General features: G+C 37.2%; 2 protein-coding genes across 2 annotated transcripts in view; one reads left to right on the plus strand and one right to left on the minus strand.

Moving 5' to 3' along the window:
• Nucleotides 1-4441, plus strand: part of LOC107559573 (F-box/LRR-repeat protein 3-like) — a 15474-nt gene extending 11033 nt beyond the window's left edge. Inside the window, exons 4-5 of the mRNA XM_016243456.1 lie at nucleotides 3059-3615; nucleotides 4418-4441. Of these exons, the coding sequence (XP_016098942.1) occupies nucleotides 3059-3615; nucleotides 4418-4441 (581 nt within the window). The remainder of the gene's footprint in view (nucleotides 1-3058; nucleotides 3616-4417) is intronic.
• A 211-nt stretch (nucleotides 4442-4652) lies between these two features.
• LOC107559612 (ATPase phospholipid transporting 10B) overlaps nucleotides 4653-20036 on the minus strand; it is a 42537-nt gene continuing 27153 nt past the window's right edge. Inside the window, exons 10-20 of the mRNA XM_016243512.1 lie at nucleotides 18867-19398; nucleotides 16797-16891; nucleotides 16585-16711; nucleotides 14079-14263; nucleotides 10921-11227; nucleotides 10722-10798; nucleotides 9500-9625; nucleotides 8313-8513; nucleotides 6118-6198; nucleotides 5926-6030; nucleotides 4653-4844 (exon numbers count right to left, since the gene is read on the minus strand). Coding sequence (XP_016098998.1) covers nucleotides 4653-4844; nucleotides 5926-6030; nucleotides 6118-6198; nucleotides 8313-8513; nucleotides 9500-9625; nucleotides 10722-10798; nucleotides 10921-11227; nucleotides 14079-14263; nucleotides 16585-16711; nucleotides 16797-16891; nucleotides 18867-19398 — 2028 coding nt within the window. The remainder of the gene's footprint in view (nucleotides 4845-5925; nucleotides 6031-6117; nucleotides 6199-8312; nucleotides 8514-9499; nucleotides 9626-10721; nucleotides 10799-10920; nucleotides 11228-14078; nucleotides 14264-16584; nucleotides 16712-16796; nucleotides 16892-18866; nucleotides 19399-20036) is intronic.

Here is a 20036-nt window from a genome sequence, read left to right on the forward strand (position 1 = left end):
AGAATTGTGTGATATAAACTCGCAATTCTAATTTTTTTTTTCAGAATTGTGTGATAAAAACTCGCAATTCTAATATTTCTTCTCAGAATTGTGATATAAACTCATAATTCTAATATTTCTTCTGAACATTGTGTGATAAAAACTCGCAATTCTAATATTTCTCAGAATTGTGTGACAAACTTGCAATTCTAATATTTCTTCTCAGAGTTGTGTGATATAAACTCGAAATTCTATTATTATTTTCTCAGAATTGTGTGATATAAACTCGCAATTCTAATATTTTTCCGCAGAATTGTGTGAAATAAACTCGCAATTCTAATATTTTTTCTCAGAATTGCGAGATATACATTTGCAATTACAAGTTATAAAGTCAGAATTGCATGATATAAAGTTGCAATTGTGTTATAAAGTCAGGACTGCAAGATTGTTCCCCCAGAATTTGACTTTATAACTCGCAATTGGGAGTTCATATCATGTAAATAAATCATAATAATAACCCTGCTCCTACTGCACTGCAAAGAAAAATGTTGTTGACAAGAGTGTAGAGTTTAGTAGAGATGCTATGACATGTTCCTTCCAATATCCAGCGACTACTAAATTGTCCCTAGCAGTAATTTTGATCAAACAATTAAATGTCTGTTTTCTATTGTTATTCCCCACCAATGCCAAAATCAAACCTACACCCTTGGTTGTTGAAACTGATTTCATTTGATAGGTAACAGTAATGTCTTACTATTTGATTAAATTTAAGAATTTGACAAAAAAAGATGATGCATACATTTAATTAGGTTAGAAAAAAATTGGGCTGATAAAGGTAAAAATGCCCATAAAAGGTAAAAATCAATTTAAACTTATTAGAAAAGTGAATTTCTGTTACTGCTGCAAACTAACCACCTCACAGAATAAATATGAAGAATATCAAAAGTTTTGGGAGTCAGCTGTACGGCACAGTAACACACTCAGCACAATATTGGCTAATTTTCGTTATCGACAAACTTCCAGAAAATATCTATATATATGTGTCCCTGCAGCACAAAAGCGGTGTTAAGTCGCTGGGGTATATTTGTAGCAATAGCCAACAATACATTGTAGGAGTCAAAATTATAGATTTTGCTTTTATGCCAAAAATCATTAGGATATTAAGTAAAGATCATGTTCCATAAGATATTTTGTAAATTTCCTACCGTAAATATATCAAAACTTAATTTTTGATTAGTAATATGCATTGCTAAGAACTTCATTTGGACAACTTTAAAGACGATTTTCTCAGATTCCAGATTTTCAAATAGTTGTATCTCGATCTAATATTGTCCTATCCTAACAAACCACACATCAATGGAAAGCTTATTTATTCTTATATTATTATTCTTATAATTTATTCATTATTTATATATGATGTATACATCTCAATTTCAAAAAAATGTACCCTTATGACTGGTTTTGTGGTCCAGGGTCAAATATTTGTTTTGTCAATATCATAATTTCTGCTGCTTCTCGCTCATGCAGGAATCCTGTGTGTGACGGATCAGTGTCACGGGCTGCGCGAACTGGTTCTGAACTACCACCTGATGAGCGACGAGCTTCTGCTGGTGCTCTCCTCCGAGAAACACGTCCACCTGGAGCACCTGCGCATCGACGTGGTGAGCGAGAACCCGGGCCAAACGGAGTTCCACGCCATCAAGAAGAGCAGCTGGGACGCCCTCATCCGCCACTCGCCCCAGGTCAACATCGTCATGTACTTCTTCCTTTACGAGGAGGAGTTCGAGCCCTTCTTCCGTGAGCAGACGCCCATCACGCACCTGTACTTCAGCCAGGCCGTCAGTAAAGACATGCTGTGCTGCCCGTGTCTAGTGGAGCTGGTTGCACTGCAAAGAAAAATGTTGTTGACAAGAGTGTAGAGTTTAGTAGAGATGCTATGACATGTTCCTTCCAATATCCAGCGACTACTAAATTGTCCCTAGCAGTAATTTTGATCAAACAATTAAATGTCTGTTTTCTATTGTTATTCCCCATCAATGCCAAAATCAAACCTACACCCTTGGTTGTTGAAACTGATTTCATTTGATAGGTAACAGTAATGTCTTACTATTTGATTAAATTTAAGAATTTGACAAAAAAAGATGATGCATACATTTAATTAGGTTAGAAAAAAATTGGGCTTATAAAGGTAAAAAGGCCCATAAAAGGTAAAAATCAATTTAAACTTATTAGAAAAGTGAATTTCTGTTACTGCTGCAAACTAACCACCTCACAGAATAAATATGAAGAAAATCAAAAGTTTTGGGAGTCAGCTGTACGGCACAGTAACACACTCAGCACAATATTGGCTAATTTTCGTTATCGACAAACTTCCAGAAAATATCTATATATATGTGACCCTGCAGCACAAAAGCAGTGTTAAGTCGCTGAGAAAAGTGAATTTCTGTTACTGCTGCAAACTAACCACCTCACAGAATAAATATGAAGAATATCAAAAGTTTTGGGAGTCAGCTGTACGGCACAGTAACACACTCAGCACAATATTGGCTAATTTTCGTTATCGACAAACTTCCAGAAAATATCTATATATATGTGTCCCTGCAGCACAAAAGCGGTGTTAAGTCGCTGGGGTATATTTGTAGCAATAGCCAACAATACATTGTAGGAGTCAAAATTATAGATTTTGCTTTTATGCCAAAAATCATTAGGATATTAAGTAAAGATCATGTTCCATAAGATATTTTGTAAATTTCCTACCGTAAATATATCAAAACTTAATTTTTGATTAGTAATATGCATTGCTAAGAACTTCATTTGGACAACTTTAAAGACGATTTTCTCAGATTCCAGATTTTCAAATAGTTGTATCTCGATCTAATATTGTCCTATCCTAACAAACCACACATCAATGGAAAGCTTATTTATTCTTATATTATTATTCTTATAATTTATTCATTATTTATATATGATGTATACATCTCAATTTCAAAAAAATGTACCCTTATGACTGGTTTTGTGGTCCAGGGTCAAATATTTGTTTTGTCAATATCATAATTTCTGCTGCTTCTCGCTCATGCAGGAATCCTGTGTGTGACGGATCAGTGTCACGGGCTGCGCGAACTGGTTCTGAACTACCACCTGATGAGCGACGAGCTTCTGCTGGTGCTCTCCTCCGAGAAACACGTCCACCTGGAGCACCTGCGCATCGACGTGGTGAGCGAGAACCCGGGCCAAACGCAGTTCCACGCCATCAAGAAGAGCAGCTGGGACGCCCTCATCCGCCACTCGCCCCAGGTCAACATCGTCATGTACTTCTTCCTTTACGAGGAGGAGTTCGAGCCCTTCTTCCGTGAGCAGACGCCCATCACGCACCTGTACTTCAGCCAGGCCGTCAGTAAAGACATGCTGTGCTGCCCGTGTCTAGTGGAGCTGGTGGTGTGCGCCAACAGGCTGGAGCCGCTGGACGAAGAGCTGATCCGGATCGCTGAGCGCTGCAAGAGCCTGAAGGCCATCGGCCGGGGCGAGTGCGAGGTCACCTGCAGCGGCTTCATGGAGTTCGTGAAGATGTGTGGCGGCCGCTTGAGCCAGTTGTCCATCATGGAGGAGGTGCTCATCCCCGACAATTTCATTTATACAGTATATTTCACTACATTAAATCCAGTCATTCTCTGGCAAGAAAATAACTTTGCACATAACTTCTTTTATTTGTACACTATATATATATTTTATAAACTCATTTGTGAAATTCTTAATTTCACCATGCCTTTCCTACCAATTTTTTGTTCTTGTCATTGCAAATGTTTCCATGATAATTGTGTACAGAACATAACATTCTGGCCCGCTGTGCTGTTGTGTATACACACACACATAATACAAATTTATTATAATAACTTTAATTGTATAACTATCTTTCTACTCCAGTTTGTTGTTGAAATGCCAGCATTTAAATAGTGGATGTTATTATTTGTTTTAATAACATGTCTAATTTTGGTTTAATTTAAGTCATTCCTCTAATATTTGTTTTAATTTATTTCAGATCAGTAAAAAACGTTTTGAACGTAGTTCAATTTTCTTAGTTATTCAAAAGTAAACAGTTTATAAAATTTTTTCTTAGTTATTCAAACATACATTAAATATTGAAGAACAGGTTAAGTAAAAATACAATGAATATGTAATATAGTGCATATACTTAGCAAAATGTTGTTTTTATAGCTAACTGTCGAGTCACTGAATGGCTTTTCTGAGGCTCTGTGATTATCGGATGGGATGCGCGCTACAAATAAATGTTTCATCAAGTTTTGTTCATGCATCAACTCTAAACAGCAGAGAACGATTCTTGGGATTTAAAGGGATAGTTCACCCCAAAAAAAAGAAAATCAAGTCATAATTTACTCACCTGTGTTGTTCTAATGTCATGTGCTGATCTTTCTTTTTTCAGACCACAAAAGCATATTTTCAGTAAAAAAATCTCCTGCCATTATATGGACGAGTGTGCGCGGGACATTTAAAAAAAAAAACGGCATTAGAACAACACAAGGGTGAGTAAATGATAGCTTACTTTTCATTTTTGAGTGAACTGTCCCTTTAAGAATTGATATCGGTTCATCAAATGAGTGAACCGATATTTTTGGCCCAACTCTGATGCTACACATAATGGTAGCGCTTAACTTCAGTTACCTTGGTAGTAAAGCAACAACTGTTGTTAAAATGCAGACGAGGTAGAACATGGGGTCGGCCATTTGTTTGTGCATGATCCAGTAGGGGTCAGACGGAGGGTTGCAGCTGATGCAGATGGCGCTGTAGGCCAGAGTCATGATGAAGTACACCAGCACACTGCCGATCATGATCACCCAATGCACCGCTGTCTGCACGTCAGAAAAAAGAGGGCGTTTCAGGGAAAATACTGATATTTTGACATAAAGGAGAATATTTTAGACATGCTGTAACCTTAAAAACCTCTAAAGAGACAAAAAATAATAACTTAAATATTAACACATCCACTTTTATGCCATAAAATGCCTAAAGATTGGTCACAAAGTAACGTCGGAAGAAAGAAACAGGTTAGATTTGATTGTCGTTAAACACTAGAAGAAAATGCATTTACTGTCATTGTACACTACTTCGGTGTTATTTTAGTATCCTTTATATACTATCATTTTATTACTATTTTGAATTGGCTAAATTTTTCGTAATTTTGTTGTGCGCTTTTGTCATTTTTATTATTTTTATTTCAATTTTGGTTTTAGTTTTTTATTTATTTCAAGATAGTAATTTTATTGCTTCAGTGTTAACTTATTTCATTTAGTAGCTGTGGTTTAGTTTTTCATCTAACATTTAAGTTTTTATTTTAAGATTTATTTCAGATTAGCCAGAATGTTTTTAATAGTTTAACTATAATAACCCTGCTACCATTCAAAAGTTTGGGGGCGGTAAAATTGTTAGTGTTTTTGAAAGAAGTCTCTTAAGTCTCAGCATCATGCATTTATTTGATCATATGTACAGTAAAAATTCGAACAATATTATTACAATTTAAATTACTCTTTTCTATGTGAATATCTGTTCAAATGTAATTCATTCCTGTGATCAAAGCTGTATTTTCAGCATGATTACTCCAGTCTTCAGTGTCACATGATCTTCAGAAATCAGTATAATATTCTGATTTGCTGCTCAAGAAACAATCTTATGCTTAATATTTTTGTGCTACATTTTTCAAAACAGCATTTATTTGAAATAGTGTTTTAACATTATAAATGTCTTTACTGTCACTTTTGATCAATTTAATGCATCCTTGCTGAATATATATATATATATATATATATATATACAGTATATATATATATAACTGAGCACTGTCTTTTTTAAGAATCTATTTTAAATGTTAATCAGTAAAGACAGTGATGTCTTTGTGATTGTCTTGTGCAGTGATGAAGCGGAGAGTAAGCTCACCCAGCTCTTGATCTCAATGGCCAGATGCAGGATGATGGTGAACAGAGACACTGTGTTCATGGGAGTGCCGAACGCGAATATGCCGATGTCTGAACCATTGTACGTCTTGAGAAAGCAAAAGCAGTGATCAGATGACAGGTTACTCCGAAACACATGACAGAAACAGACGAGAGACTGCACAGATGTTCTCACCCAGTATGGAATAAAGAAGCACACTAGACTCTGATAGAAAGCATCGAGAATCGCAATCCAAAATGTCGAACGCCTGTAGCCCTGTAATCAAACGATATTCAGTTAAAAGCAAAATATTTCAACAATGTCATATTCACAGCTATTTGTTAACTGTGAGGCAAAACCATAGGCCCATTGTTAACTCTTTCCCTGCCATTGACGGAAATATCCAACTTTCCGTGTTTTCACTGTTATACAGTAGGAGGCGCTAGTACACATCTTCTGAAAGAGTACAGAATCTCTGAGTCAAAACACGGTGAAGAAGAAGCAGAAACAGGTGAGCGTGTATGTAAGCAGATGCATATGTAAAATAACGCAATCAGCAAACAGCATATAAATAAAAACTGTCGAATGTTACCGAATGAAATGTCGACCCTGGAAGCGGTTTAGGACTGTGAAGCTTTGAGAGTGTTGATGAAGCGATCGACTCCATCTATGTTTAGATCATCGTTCTAAATCTGATCCAGATGTAGTCTTTGACAAAAAACACGGTTTTCTCAGCTTTTTGTTCGAAATGTTGCTTTTTTCATGAAATTTACCCACATTCAGGTGTTGATATAAAAAGAATGCATGAAGCTAGAATAAATATAATTGTTTTGTTTCAAAGCAGAGGCTCTGTTCCTACTTTTGACATATTGCATGTTCAGATATTTGTGAGCCTGGAGCACAAAAGCAGTGTTGAGTCGCTGGGGGATATTTGTAGCAATAGCCAACAATACATTGTATGGGTCACAATTATACATTTCTCTTTTATGCCAAAAATCACTAGGATATTAAATAAAGATCATGTTCCTTGAAGATATTTTGTAAATTTCCTACCGTAAATATATCAAAACTTAATTTTTGATTAGTAATATGCATTGCTAAGAACTTCATTTGGACAACTTTAAAATTTTTCATGAAATTTACCCACATTCAGGTGTTGATATAAAAAGAATGCATGAAGCTAGAATAAATAGAATTGTTTTGTTTCAAAGCAGAGGCTCTGTTCCTACTTTTGACATATTGCATGTTCAGATATTTGTGACCCTGGAGCACAAAAGCAGTGTTAAGTCGCTGGGGGATATTTGTAGCAATAGCCAACAATACATTGTATGGGTCACAATTATACATTTCTCTTTTATGCCAAAAATCACTAGGATATTAAATAAAGACCATGTTCCTTGAAGATATTTTGTAAATTTCCTACCGTAAATATATCAAAACTTAATTTTTGATTAGTAATATGCATTGCTAAGAACTTCATTTGGACAACTTTAAAGATGATTTTTGATTTTTTTGCACCCTCAGATTCCAGATTTTCAAATAGTTGCATCTCGACCAAATATTGTCCTATCCTAACAAACCATACATCAATTTTGTATTTGTTTTTTATTTATCAAGCTTATTTATTCAGCTTTCAGATGATGCATACATCTCAATTTCGAAAAATTGGCTCTTATGACTGGTTTTGTGTTCCAGGGTCACATTTATACAACAAAATATTCTGGGGTTACACTTTATTTCGATAGTCCACTTTAGACATTCTATTAACTATTAGTAACTTTGTAACTACATGTCAACTACATGTCAACTAACTCTCATTAATTTGCCGCTACATGTCTACTAACTCTCAGAGTAGACTGTTAGGGTTAGTAGAATAAGTTGAAAATATACTTGCAAAGTTTCTTATAGTCAGTATGTTGTATGTTGTGGACGCATCAAAATAAAGTGTTAGAAGATATTAAGCAGACAGTCTACTAATACTCTACTAACTGCTAGTTGATATGTAGTTGCAAAGTTACTTACTGTTAGTAGAATGTCTAAAGTGGACTATCGAAATAAAGTGTTACCAAAAAAAAAAAATAAAACTCGTAGTTATCCCAGATGAGTTAAAAATGACCAAAGGTCTTGCATAGCAACTATAGTCTAACTGTGATATTTATAGAAACTACAGGTTTCTATGCTTGTAACCATGGTTTCTGTAAAACAAACTATGGTATTTGTTTTGAATGCATTTAGAAACTAATTAGAACTGCCATAGTTGAATGAAACTGATTCTTTAACTATCTTCATTTATTTTTATTACGAAAAAAAAAATCGTAGTTATCCCAGATTGAGTTGATATAGTACTAAAGCAATGATAGACTGCCATCCGTGACAGCAGGACCGCTCACCTCCGAGTGCTGTCCTCGCTTGTAGAGCTCAGGCAGGCTCAGTAACGTGGAGTCTGACACCTCTTTGTCCATGATCCCAAACATGATGGGAGGAGCAGAGGTGAAGAACAGGTTGAAAAATATCATGAGCCAGTAGTCGATCATGGCTGTGGCGGAGAAGCCACAGAAGAACTGATACCAGAACAGCAGATTCACGTACGCCTGCGTGAGACGACACAGGTTAGATAGTGAGTGCTGGTGCTAATTCATCAGATTTCATCAGAAGGGGTTTTAAGGGAGTTATAACTGATGGAACAGAAAACAATTTACTACAATATAGGTTCATGAAATAAACGACTTTTTACAGTCACTGTGCACAACCATTCAGAAGTCTCTAATGTGCACCAAGGCTGCACTTATTTGACCACAAATAATATTGTGAAATATCATTACAATTTAATATAACTCTTCTATTTGCATGTATTTTAAAAAGTAATGTATTCCTGTGAAGGCAAAGCAGTTTGTTGATTCAGCATCATTACTCCAGTCTGAAAACAGTTATGCTGCTCAATATTTTTTACGATACTTGATACTTTTTTTCTCTCCCGGGATTCTATAATAAATAGAAAGTTTAAAAAAGAATTTATTTGAAATATAAATCTTTAATGACAATTCATGGAAGCCTGTTTCTGCCACTGAATAAGAAATTTAAAAAGGCAATTGTGACTTTTTATCTCACAATTCAGACTTTTTTCTTGCAGTTCTGACTTCTTTTCTCAGAATTGTGAGATATCAATTCACAATTGCAAGTTATAAAGACCAATTTAGACTATAATTCACAATTTCATGTTATAAAGTCAGAATTGTAAGATATAAAATGTATTAATTTATATCTCGCAATTCTGATTTTTTTTCTCACAATTGCGACGTTATATCATCCAATTCTGACTTTATAACTCGCAACTGCATTATTCAATGGCGGAAACAACTTGCATAACAATTAAATGTGTCCTTTCTCTATTAAAGTATGATTACTTTAAATAATGAATAAAATTCCAAACTTTTGAACAGCAATGTAGGTTACAACAATTTATTTTTGACACGTTTACGGCAGAATTTGCACCATTGAAACATTATTTTGCTGGGTAACACTGTAAAGCTGCTTTGACACCACTAATTACTTAAATTGAATGTAACAATTAAATTACCACATTCTTGTAGAAGAAATAGATGACCATGTTGGCCAGTCTCGAGTAGCACCAGTGTCCGTGAACCAGCAGCAGTCTTTGCAGGTGTTTGAAGCGCGTGATGGCAAAATCACTGGCCATGACAGCCTGCAGAACACAAACACAACTCAGCGTGAAATCAGCATTACTGGTTACACTCATTCTTTATGGTTTCCATAGTCCACTTCAGACATTCTACTAACGATGAGTACCTTTGCAAATACATGTTGACTGACTCTCGTTACAGTATTAGACTGTTAGGCTAGGGACAGTGCTGGGTAGTAACTGATTACATATAATCTGGATTATGTAATCAGATTCCAAAAAATTAAGTACTTGTAATTAGATTATATTACATTTTAAAATGCTCATCATTAAAATGCTCATGCTCATTTAATCTCATAATGCTACGGCTTTATTTTTGTAATTTTGACTTCATTCTCAAATTATTAAGACATTAATCTCATATTGCTACGACTTTATTCTCATAATTTTGACTTTATTCTCAAAATATTACGACTTTAATCTCATATGATTTATTTGTGCACATCATTCATTATAAAAAAAAAAATAAAAAAAAGTGACCTGGAAATCTTTGATTTAAATAGGATAACATGCCCCTCCCCCAATTTTTGATTGGACGAAATCAAGCCCCGCCCCACATTTTTCCTTGTTTCATTCAGATTTGTGTCACAATAGGTAAGAAAAACAGTCACAATTTCCTTTTCATGCTGACGTAAAACATTCCTGAACTAGTCAATCTGAAAAAAAAACTCTTTAAAAAGTATTGTTTTCTTGATTAAAAAAATGTTTTTTTATTAAGAGTGCAAAACATACAACATTCGGTGAACACAAAACACAAAAACAGCAGTAGAACAGCAATGAAAATAAACAGCAATGACAATCTGAATAATAGTAGTATAGTATTTAAGTAGTACTAGCATGCATAATAATAATAATACTAATACTAAAGATTGTGATGATAGCAATAATACCCTGTGATGATGGCAACAGTAATATCCATAATAATAATTATGATGATGTAATAACAGTAGTCATAATAATAATGTAATAATGACACATACCACACCTATCCTAGCTTCTGTGTCAGTGTTCATGTTTTTTTTGTTTTTTTTGGATTGATACATAATTGCAGTGCTTTATCTTCACCTGGGAGTGAGTTATAAAACACAAAAACACAAACCTGCATCCCCTCCTGTCCAGAAACTCCAATACCAACGTCTGCAGCTTGAATCATGTTCACATCATTGGCGCCGTCACCTGCATCGACACAAATCATAATGGATCGAGACAGAAAACCAATGCACTTCACGAACCTGCGGAAAAGTAATCTTATAAATGATTTCAGAAAGCCCTCCGCCTCAAATCGAAGGTTTCATTACCTACGGCGAGGGTCATGACCCTCAGTTTCTGCTGTATGAGTTTAACCACGGCGCTCTTCTGCAGCGGCGTCACTCGACAGCAAAGCACCGCACGACAGTGTTTGCAGAGCTCCACAAACTGCTCCACCAGCTCGTCTGACATGGCCATGCTCAGAGTCAGCCCGTCTATCACCAGCCCGATGCTGGGCTCCATCAGTGGGCCAGTAAATGCTGAGTTATAACCCCTGAACTGATGGTCCGCTCCGGGTGCCAGCGTGCTCCGTCGCAGCTCTCCCAGTGTGTCTTCCAGCCTCATTTTACACACAGACTGCAATATAACAGAGACCATGTTAGTATATAAAAACTATTTTTGTTGCATGTTTTTAAAACACATCTGCTTTTACATGATAATGAATGTAATAAACTGGCAATTTAGTTCAAAAGTTTGGGCGTGGTAAGATTTTTTTATGTTTCACACTCATCAAAGCTGCATTTATATAATCAAAAATATAGTGAAAATTGTGAAATATTATTAGAATTTAAAACAGCTGTTTTCTGTGTGAATATCTGTTAATCTGTAATTTATTTCTGTGATGCGCAGCTGTATTTTCAGCATCATTACTCCAGTCTTCAGTGTCACATGATCTTCAGAAATCAGTATAATATGCTGATTTGCTGATTATTATCAATGTTGAAAACAATTGTGCTGCTTCATATTTTTGTGGAAACGGTGATGCATTTTATTTTTCAGGAATCACAGATGAATAGAAGGTTCAAAAGAATAGCATTTATTTGAAACATAAATATTTTGTAACATTATAAATGTCTTTACTGGCACTTTTAATCAATTTAATGCATCCTTTCTCAATAAAAGTATTAATTTCTTTAATAAAAAATCTTATTGACTCCACACTTTTAAACAGTAGGGTACCTATCATTTAATGTATTCTTTCTCTGTCCATTTTTAGTCTAAATGATATTAGAGATAACAGACTAACATTGTAGACAAGACAAAAACATCACAGTCGTTCTAAGCCAATGAGCTTCCATCTAAGCTGTGATGTCAAAATTTCCCATCATGCTTTCAGTTGCGATGAAGATCAACTGCTGCCTCTTTATCACAAGAGCATTGTGGCACACGCTAGCATTCGTCACATCAAGCGTTTCGTATCTGATCCTAAATGAGATTATGTGAATGGACGCAAGACAAAAACATCACAGTCATTCTAAGCCAATGAGCTTCCATCTAAGCTGTGATGTCAGCAAGTCATTTCCCATCATGCTTTCAGTTGCGATGAAGATCAACTGCTGCCTCTTTATCACAAGAGCATTGTGGCACACGCTAGCATTCGTCACATCAAGCGTTTCGTATCTGATCCTAAATGAGATTATGTGAATGGACATGTTATCTTGCAATGACATCATGATCTAATTAATATTCATGAGTTGAGAAATCATCATGTCGTGAAGTCACATCCACGTACTTTTCAGTCTGGCACTGCTGCTATATGTTTTAACTCGACTGGTTTGAGAATATATCTGGGTTATGGCTAAATTAAATTTCAGTTGTTGCCCATTTCACTATGTTACATAAATGGCTTATGATTCTCTCATTTCCACACAGATTCAGGGAATAAACTAAGATATAAGATGGTGATAAATGATCTTGTACCACATGAAAAACTAGGACAACGGAAAGTGAAGGTTTTAGATGCACAAAACGAGGCATTTCATAAAATGTGTGTAAAACAATATGTGGAAGTCTTCGGGAGGAGATTTAATGTTGAAATGAAACTAGAACGGTTTCCTGAAATTTCAGTTGTTGCCCATTTCACTATGTTACATAAATGGCTTATGATTCTCTCATTTCCACACAGATTCAGGGAATAAACTAAGATATAAGATGGTGATAAATGATCTTGTACCACATGAAAAACTAGGACAACGGAAAGTGAAGGTTTTAGATGCACAAAATGAGGCATTTCATAAAATGTGTGTAAAACAATATGTGGAAGTCTTCGGGAGGAGATTTAATGTTGAAATGAAACTAGAACGGTTTCCTGCCCTCCTCAGAAGTGTGAAAATGGGATTACAGAGCAGCAATCCGAGCCATTCAGAACGGTGAATGCTCTTTTTCTCAGCGCTCTTAAACACAGACTCAGGCAGACATGAAATGAAAAACAGCATATCTGACAAATTGTTGCAAGCGCGTTTGTGTGTTTGAACACGCTATGGAGAACTTCACTCTTGAGGGGATGAAACTGTGTAACATTGAAGCCTCTGTCGTCCCAGATAAACCAATTAACCCTTTTCCTTTTGTGCGGGTTCAGTGTTTTAAATCCCAAACAAGATGCGCACGCAACACATGACAAATATTCAACATGCTCTTACTGAGATATCGATTTAAGAATGCTAATGTACGCCGATGTTTTAATGCCATGTAAATAAAAAAAAAAAAAAATCTAAGATTACAAGATTAAAAGTTTTATATTTTGAGAATAAAGTCAAAATTACGAGAATAAAGTCATAGCAATAAGAGATTAAATTGGTAATATTTTGAGAATAAAGTCATAGCAATATTAGATTAAATTCATAACATTTTGAGAATAAAGTCAAAATAACGAGAAAATTATGAGCAATATGAGATTCAATTTGTAATATTTTAAAAATAAAGTCGTAACATTATGAGATTAAATTCTTAATATTTTGAGAATAAAGTCATATCATTATGAGATTAAATTTGTAATATTTTGAGAATAAAGTCAAAATTATGAGAATAAAGTCATAGCGATATGAGATTAAGTGTCGTAATATTTTGAGAATAAAGTAGTAAATTGCTTCACTAAAGTTAAATAATGTGAAAATTCCACCTGCTCCACAAAAACCGTCTGTGGAGTCCAACTTTTCATTCTTCACATGTATTTAATGCTACGACTTTATTCTCATAATAATTAAGAATTTAATCTCATATTGCTGTGATGTTTTTCTCATAATTTTGACTTTATTCTCAAAATATTAGATTTATAAATTTTTTTACGTGGCACTAAAACACCTTTGTGCAAACTTGATGCTGTTCACCAACCTAATTTTTCTGATGAAGCTGGTTGACTAACACAGGTCAAACTCTGTTCAGTTACAGAAGCATTAGTTAGTTGGCACTGACTAGCAGACTGAAGTACCTTCCTGTTGGTGCTGAAGGTGAACACCAGGTCCTCATGCTCGAGCAGCTTGCAGGAGTATGCGATGTTGATGGCCGTCTCGGGTTTGTCCCCTGTCAGCACCCATATCTGCATGCCAGCTCGTCTCAGAGCCTGGATGGTTTCTGGGACACTTTCTTGGAGACGGTCCTCAATGCCGGTGGCCCCTATGGAAGACTCCAGAAGGTCAATTTACATTTCACATCCCGAAACTGTGACTTTGAATGATGTCTTATGATTACACTCTTAAAGGGGACATCGGATGCTAAATTCACTTTTACATGGTGTTTGCGTATAAATGTGTTTTAGCAGTGTGTGAACACAACAACCCTACAATTATATTTTTAACCCCCCAAAAACCTAACCAGGCTCAATAATCAAGCCGTTTTGATTTTCTGAGCACTATGACATCATACTGTGCAGGCCCCGCCCACGACCACTGATGGACTGTCCCGTACTTGCATATCTCCGCCCTCAGCCAGTTGTACCCTGTCTGCAATTTTCTTGGCGCTCGAGCAGCTGTAGTGACAACAATGCCTCATTCTATGGAATAGGGGGGCGGGGTCAGCAGAGCTCATTAGCATTTAAAGAGACATGCACTGAATCAGGTTGCTGTGTACAGAGCTGTTTTTGACAAGGTAAAAAGGGTGTTGTTTTACACAACCATTGAGGAATTTTAACCAAAGTATGTTACAGACATTTCATGAAGACCCTAAATACTCATAACAACTTGTGTAAAGTGGGCATCCGATGTCCCCTTTAAAAATGAAGATTCTTTACTTTTATCACAATTCTGAGAATAAAGTCGCAGAATTGTGAGGAATTAATTTGCAATTGTGGAAGTTGTGAAATACAAACTTGGGTGAACTTTTGAGGCCAAATGAAGGCCCGCCTTCTGAAATACGAAATGTGTTGTGATTGGTCCGCTGGGCCAGTGTGTGCTGTGATTGGTCAGCGGGGCCAGTGTGTGCTGTGATTGGTCAGCGGGGCCAGTGTGTGCTGTGATTGGTCAGCGGGGCCAGTGTGTGCTGTGATTGGTCAGCGGGGCCAGTGTGTGCTGTGATTGGTCAGCGGGGCCAGTGTGTGCTGTGATTGGTCAGCGGGGCCAGTGTGTGCTGTGATTGGTCAGCGGGGCCAGTGTGTGCTGTGATTGGTCAGCGGGGCCAGTGTGTGCTGTGATTGGTCAGCGGGGCCAGTGTGTGCTGTGATTGGTCAGCGGGGCCAGTGTGTGCTGTGATTGGTCAGCGGGGCCAGTGTGTGCTGTGATTGGTCAGCGGGGCCAGTGTGTGCTGTGATTGGTCAGCGGGGCCAGTGTGTGCTGTGATTGGTCAGCGGGGCCAGTGTGTGCTGTGATTGGTCAGCGGGGCCAGTGTGTGCTGTGATTGGTCAGCGGGGCCAGTGTGTGCTGTGATTGGTCAGCTGGGCCGGTGTGTGTTGTGATTGGTTCGCTGGGCCAGTGTGTGTTGTGAACGGTCAGCTGGGCCAGTGTGTGTTGTGATTGGTTAGCTGGGTCAGTGTGTGCTGTGATTGGCACCACTCGGCGCCTGGTCGGGAAATGTCATGCCCCTTATCATAGCCGCCTGTGAGCTTCAGTGTAAATATTGCGTCAATATCAAATCAATTTGAGCGTGATTTAAACCTGGATGATTGTAACCGCTCTAAGTTCGTCTTGCCTTGGGAAAGCTAGCGTGTCTCTGACACAGTGATAACACCCGTTGCCTTCTCTAGTGCAGCTCAACCAGGTCTCGTCCCATTCGTTGATATTTGCGATATCACAAATCCCGGAAAATATGCGTTGTAGTCCAAACAAGTCGTTCGTTGTAGTTTTTGAAAAGTGATTTCTGTTAAATAAAATAGCTCCTTTTGAAGTGAACTTTGGGCTAACTAAAGTTTAAAAAGTGAAAAAGCATAATAGGATCCCTTTAAACCATGGCAGAAACAATAAAACTGAATTGTGAGATGTAAACTCAGAATTCAGAGCAAAAAAACAAACAAAGACAAAACATCAAACCTGTGAGATGTAAACTCAGAAGTCAGAATTGTGAGATGAAAAGTCACAATGAACTTAGTTCAGAAAAAAAAAAAAAAAAAAAACCTCAAAATTCAGGGGGAAAAAAGTTCAAAATTGTGAGATAAAAACTCACAATTTTTTATTCCTTGGCAGAAAAAAACCCAGATTTGATGTAAACTCAGAATTCAGAGAAAAAAGTCAGAACTGCACGATATTAACTCACAATAGCAAGAAAAAAACAAGCTTCCATAGGTTCTTTACAGTGGAAAAAGTAAAGAACCTTGTTTATTTAATTTTTTTAATTAACATCCTCTTCACACTAAGAAATGGTTCTTGTATGAAGTGTTCACTGAAAGGGTTTCTGGGAAACCCCAAATAGTTCTTCTGTGGCCCTGCTGCAAACAAATCCCCCTTTTGGAGGCTTTATTTTTAAGAGTGACAATCATCAGTGGCACATGAAGGGAGCGCAGACTGTACCCAGCAAAGTGAAGTTGCTTTCGATGAAGTTTGCGGTTTCCATGAGACGCTCCTCTTTCTCATCCATGGCTGACAGCGCCTCCTGTCTGACAGCAGACCAGGCCCTGAACTCCTGCTCACTGATGACCTTCAGAGAAAAACACACAGCTTTCCATCAGCACCACTGCTCAACACATTTAGTCTTACTACAACGATCTCTACAGAACATCTACCTTTTTGGCAAAGCACAGCGTCCGTAATCCATTCCTGGCATACATGTCAAGGTCTTTTTGGGTTTTTACAGCAATTTGCTTCTCCTCACTATCCACTTGTGTCATATCTGTGAAAAACAAATGACACACACACATTCAAATCTGCCACAGTGACTATATGTGACCCTGGACCACAAAACCAGTCATAATTGAGTTGTATGCATCATCTGAAAGCTGAATAAATAATCACAACTGTTTTCAACATTGATAATAATCAGAAATGTTTCTTGAGCAGCAAATCAGCATATTATACTGATTTCTGAAGATCATGTGACACTGAAGACTGGAGTAATGATGCTGAAAATACAGCTTTGATCACAGACATAAATTACATTTTAACAGATATTCACATAGAAAACAGCTGTTTTCCATTTTAATAATATTTCACAATATTACTGTATTTTTGATCAAATAAACGCAGCCTTACTGAGCCCAAAGCTTTGAATGGTGTACGCTGCTTCATGTTTTTGATCCTTCATGCTCACCTGAAAACACATTCCCCAGTCTCTCCATGACGGCTGAATCAGCTCCTTTCGTGTACATGGTGATTTCTTTAGTGTGTGGATGTCGCACTATGATGGACATCCTCCTCCTCGTGGAGTCGAAGGTCAGGATGTCCAACACCTCAAACTTCAGCAGCGCTTCATTGGGCAGCTTGACAGTCACATAATGAGGAGTGCGCTCCACCATGCTGAACCCATAAGCCTTTGCAGCGTGTATGAGAGCGGCCTCATCTGGGCTGTGGGCCTCGTAACACACCTCCTCTGACCCAGACGGACTGCTTTTAACCTTGCGTTCACTCGAAATCCCCTTCTGCCCCGTGGCGTCTGAGACATCGGAGCTGTGAAACCCGTCGGACTCGTTTTCATCCGTGGAGAAAGGATCTGCGAGTGTCTCCCCGCCTCTCTTGAAGAACTTCATGGAGGTGAAAACTTTTCCCAGAGCACACTTTCTGAACCACTGCTGCATGTTATGAAATGAACCTCCTGAGTATGAGGAGTTACGGCGCCCTTTGACCTGGAAAAGTGCAAGAATTCATTGCTTGACAGATGCTGTACAGAATGATAGAATACTGCATTATTACACCAGTATTACTGCTTCATTACTGCACTATTGCATTTTTTTTAAAGGCATTTGAAACCTTGCATGCCAATTTAGCTCGTAGAGTTCACTTATGTCCAAAATGAATTATCAAGTCTGTTTAATAAAGTCTTAATTTTGACAGTCTGTTCAAATGATGAATCAAGAACGAAGTAAAAAAAAACATTACTTCACAAGTGCATTGCATTGTAGGATAATGTATCCAGCACAATGGGATCTGTTGTGTACACTCTTCTCTACACTATTTGACAAATACAGTAGGCATTCTGTGCAAACTGGCAATTTCCATTTTGTGCTCAGTATGCATGCTACAGAAATAGTATGCATGCTTTTTGAACACAGCCTAAGTCTTTCTTAACATTGCATGTGAAATTCACATGCAATTAAAAAAAATATATATATTATTTTATTCAGCACGGATGCATCAAATCGATCAAACTGACAGTAAAGACATTTATAATTTTACAGAACACTTCTATTTCAAATAAATGCTGTTCTTTTGAACTTCATATTCATCAATTATCCTTAAAAATGTATCATGATAATAACTGATAAATATGAAGAAGAATAAACGTTTCTTGAGCAGCAAAATCAGCATATCAGAATGATTTCTGAAGATCATGTGACACTGAAGACTGGAGGAATGATGCTGAAAATGTAATTACATTTATTAAAAATGCAAATGTTACTTTAAATTAGAATATTTCACAATATTTCTGTTTTTACTGTAATTTTAATCAAATACACAATCTTGGCGAGCAAAAATCATTTTGACCTCAAACTTTTGAACGGTAGTGTACATATTGGTTATTTGTAATATCACAAATAGTCTACTCTCTGTAGAGATAAAGGTAGATGTTGTATTTAAATACTGAGCCCAAAGCTTTGAATGGTGTACGCTGCTTCATGTTTTTGATCCTTCATGCTCACCTGAAAACACATTCCCCAGTCTCTCCATGACGGCTGAATCAGCTCCTTTCGTGTACATGGTGATTTCTTTAGTGTGTGGATGTCGCACTATGATGGACATCCTCCTCCTCGTGGAGTCGAAGGTCAGGATGTCCAACACCTCAAACTTCAGCAGCGCTTCATTGGGCAGCTTGACAGTCACATAATGAGGAGTGCGCTCCACCATGCTGAACCCATAAGCCTTTGCAGCGTGTATGAGAGCGGCCTCATCTGGGCTGTGGGCCTCGTAACACACCTCCTCTGACCCAGACGGACTGCTTTTAACCTTGCGTTCACTCGAAATCCCCTTCTGCCCCGTGGCGTCTGAGACATCGGAGCTGTGAAACCCGTCGGACTCGTCTTCATCCGTGGAGAAAGGATCTGCGAGTGTCTCCCCGCCTCTCTTGAAGAACTTCATGGAGGTGAAAACTTTTCCCAGAGCACACTTTCTGAACCACTGCTGCATGTTATGAAATGAACCTCCTGAGTATGAGGAGTTACGGCGCCCTTTGACCTGGAAAAGTGCAAGAATTCATTGCTTGACAGATGCTGTACAGAATGATAGAATACTGCATTATTACACCAGTATTACTGCTTCATTACTGCACTATTGCATTTTTTTTAAAGGCATTTGAAACCTTGCATGCCAATTTAGCTCGTAGAGTTCACTTATGTCCAAAATGAATTATCAAGTCTGTTTAATAAAGTCTTAATTTTGACAGTCTGTTCAAATGATGAATCAAGAACGAAGTAAAAAAAAACATTACTTCACAAGTGCATTGCATTGTAGGATAATGTATCCAGCACAATGGGATCTGTTGTGTACACTCTTCTCTACACTATTTGACAAATACAGTAGGCATTCTGTGCAAACTGGCAATTTCCATTTTGTGCTCAGTATGCATGCTACAGAAATAGTATGCATGCTTTTTGAACACAGCCTAAGTCTTTCTTAACATTGCATGTGAAATTCACATGCAATTAAAAAAAATATATATATTATTTTATTCAGCACGGATGCATCAAATCGATCAAACTGACAGTAAAGACATTTATAATTTTACAGAACACTTCTATTTCAAATAAATGCTGTTCTTTTGAACTTCATATTCATCAATTATCCTTAAAAATGTATCATGATAATAACTGATA

The sequence above is a fragment of the Sinocyclocheilus grahami genome, unplaced genomic scaffold (assembly GCF_001515645.1).
Source record: "Sinocyclocheilus grahami isolate Dianchi unplaced genomic scaffold, SAMN03320097.WGS_v1.1 scaffold692.1, whole genome shotgun sequence".
NCBI classification, from domain to species: domain Eukaryota; kingdom Metazoa; phylum Chordata; class Actinopteri; order Cypriniformes; family Cyprinidae; genus Sinocyclocheilus; species Sinocyclocheilus grahami.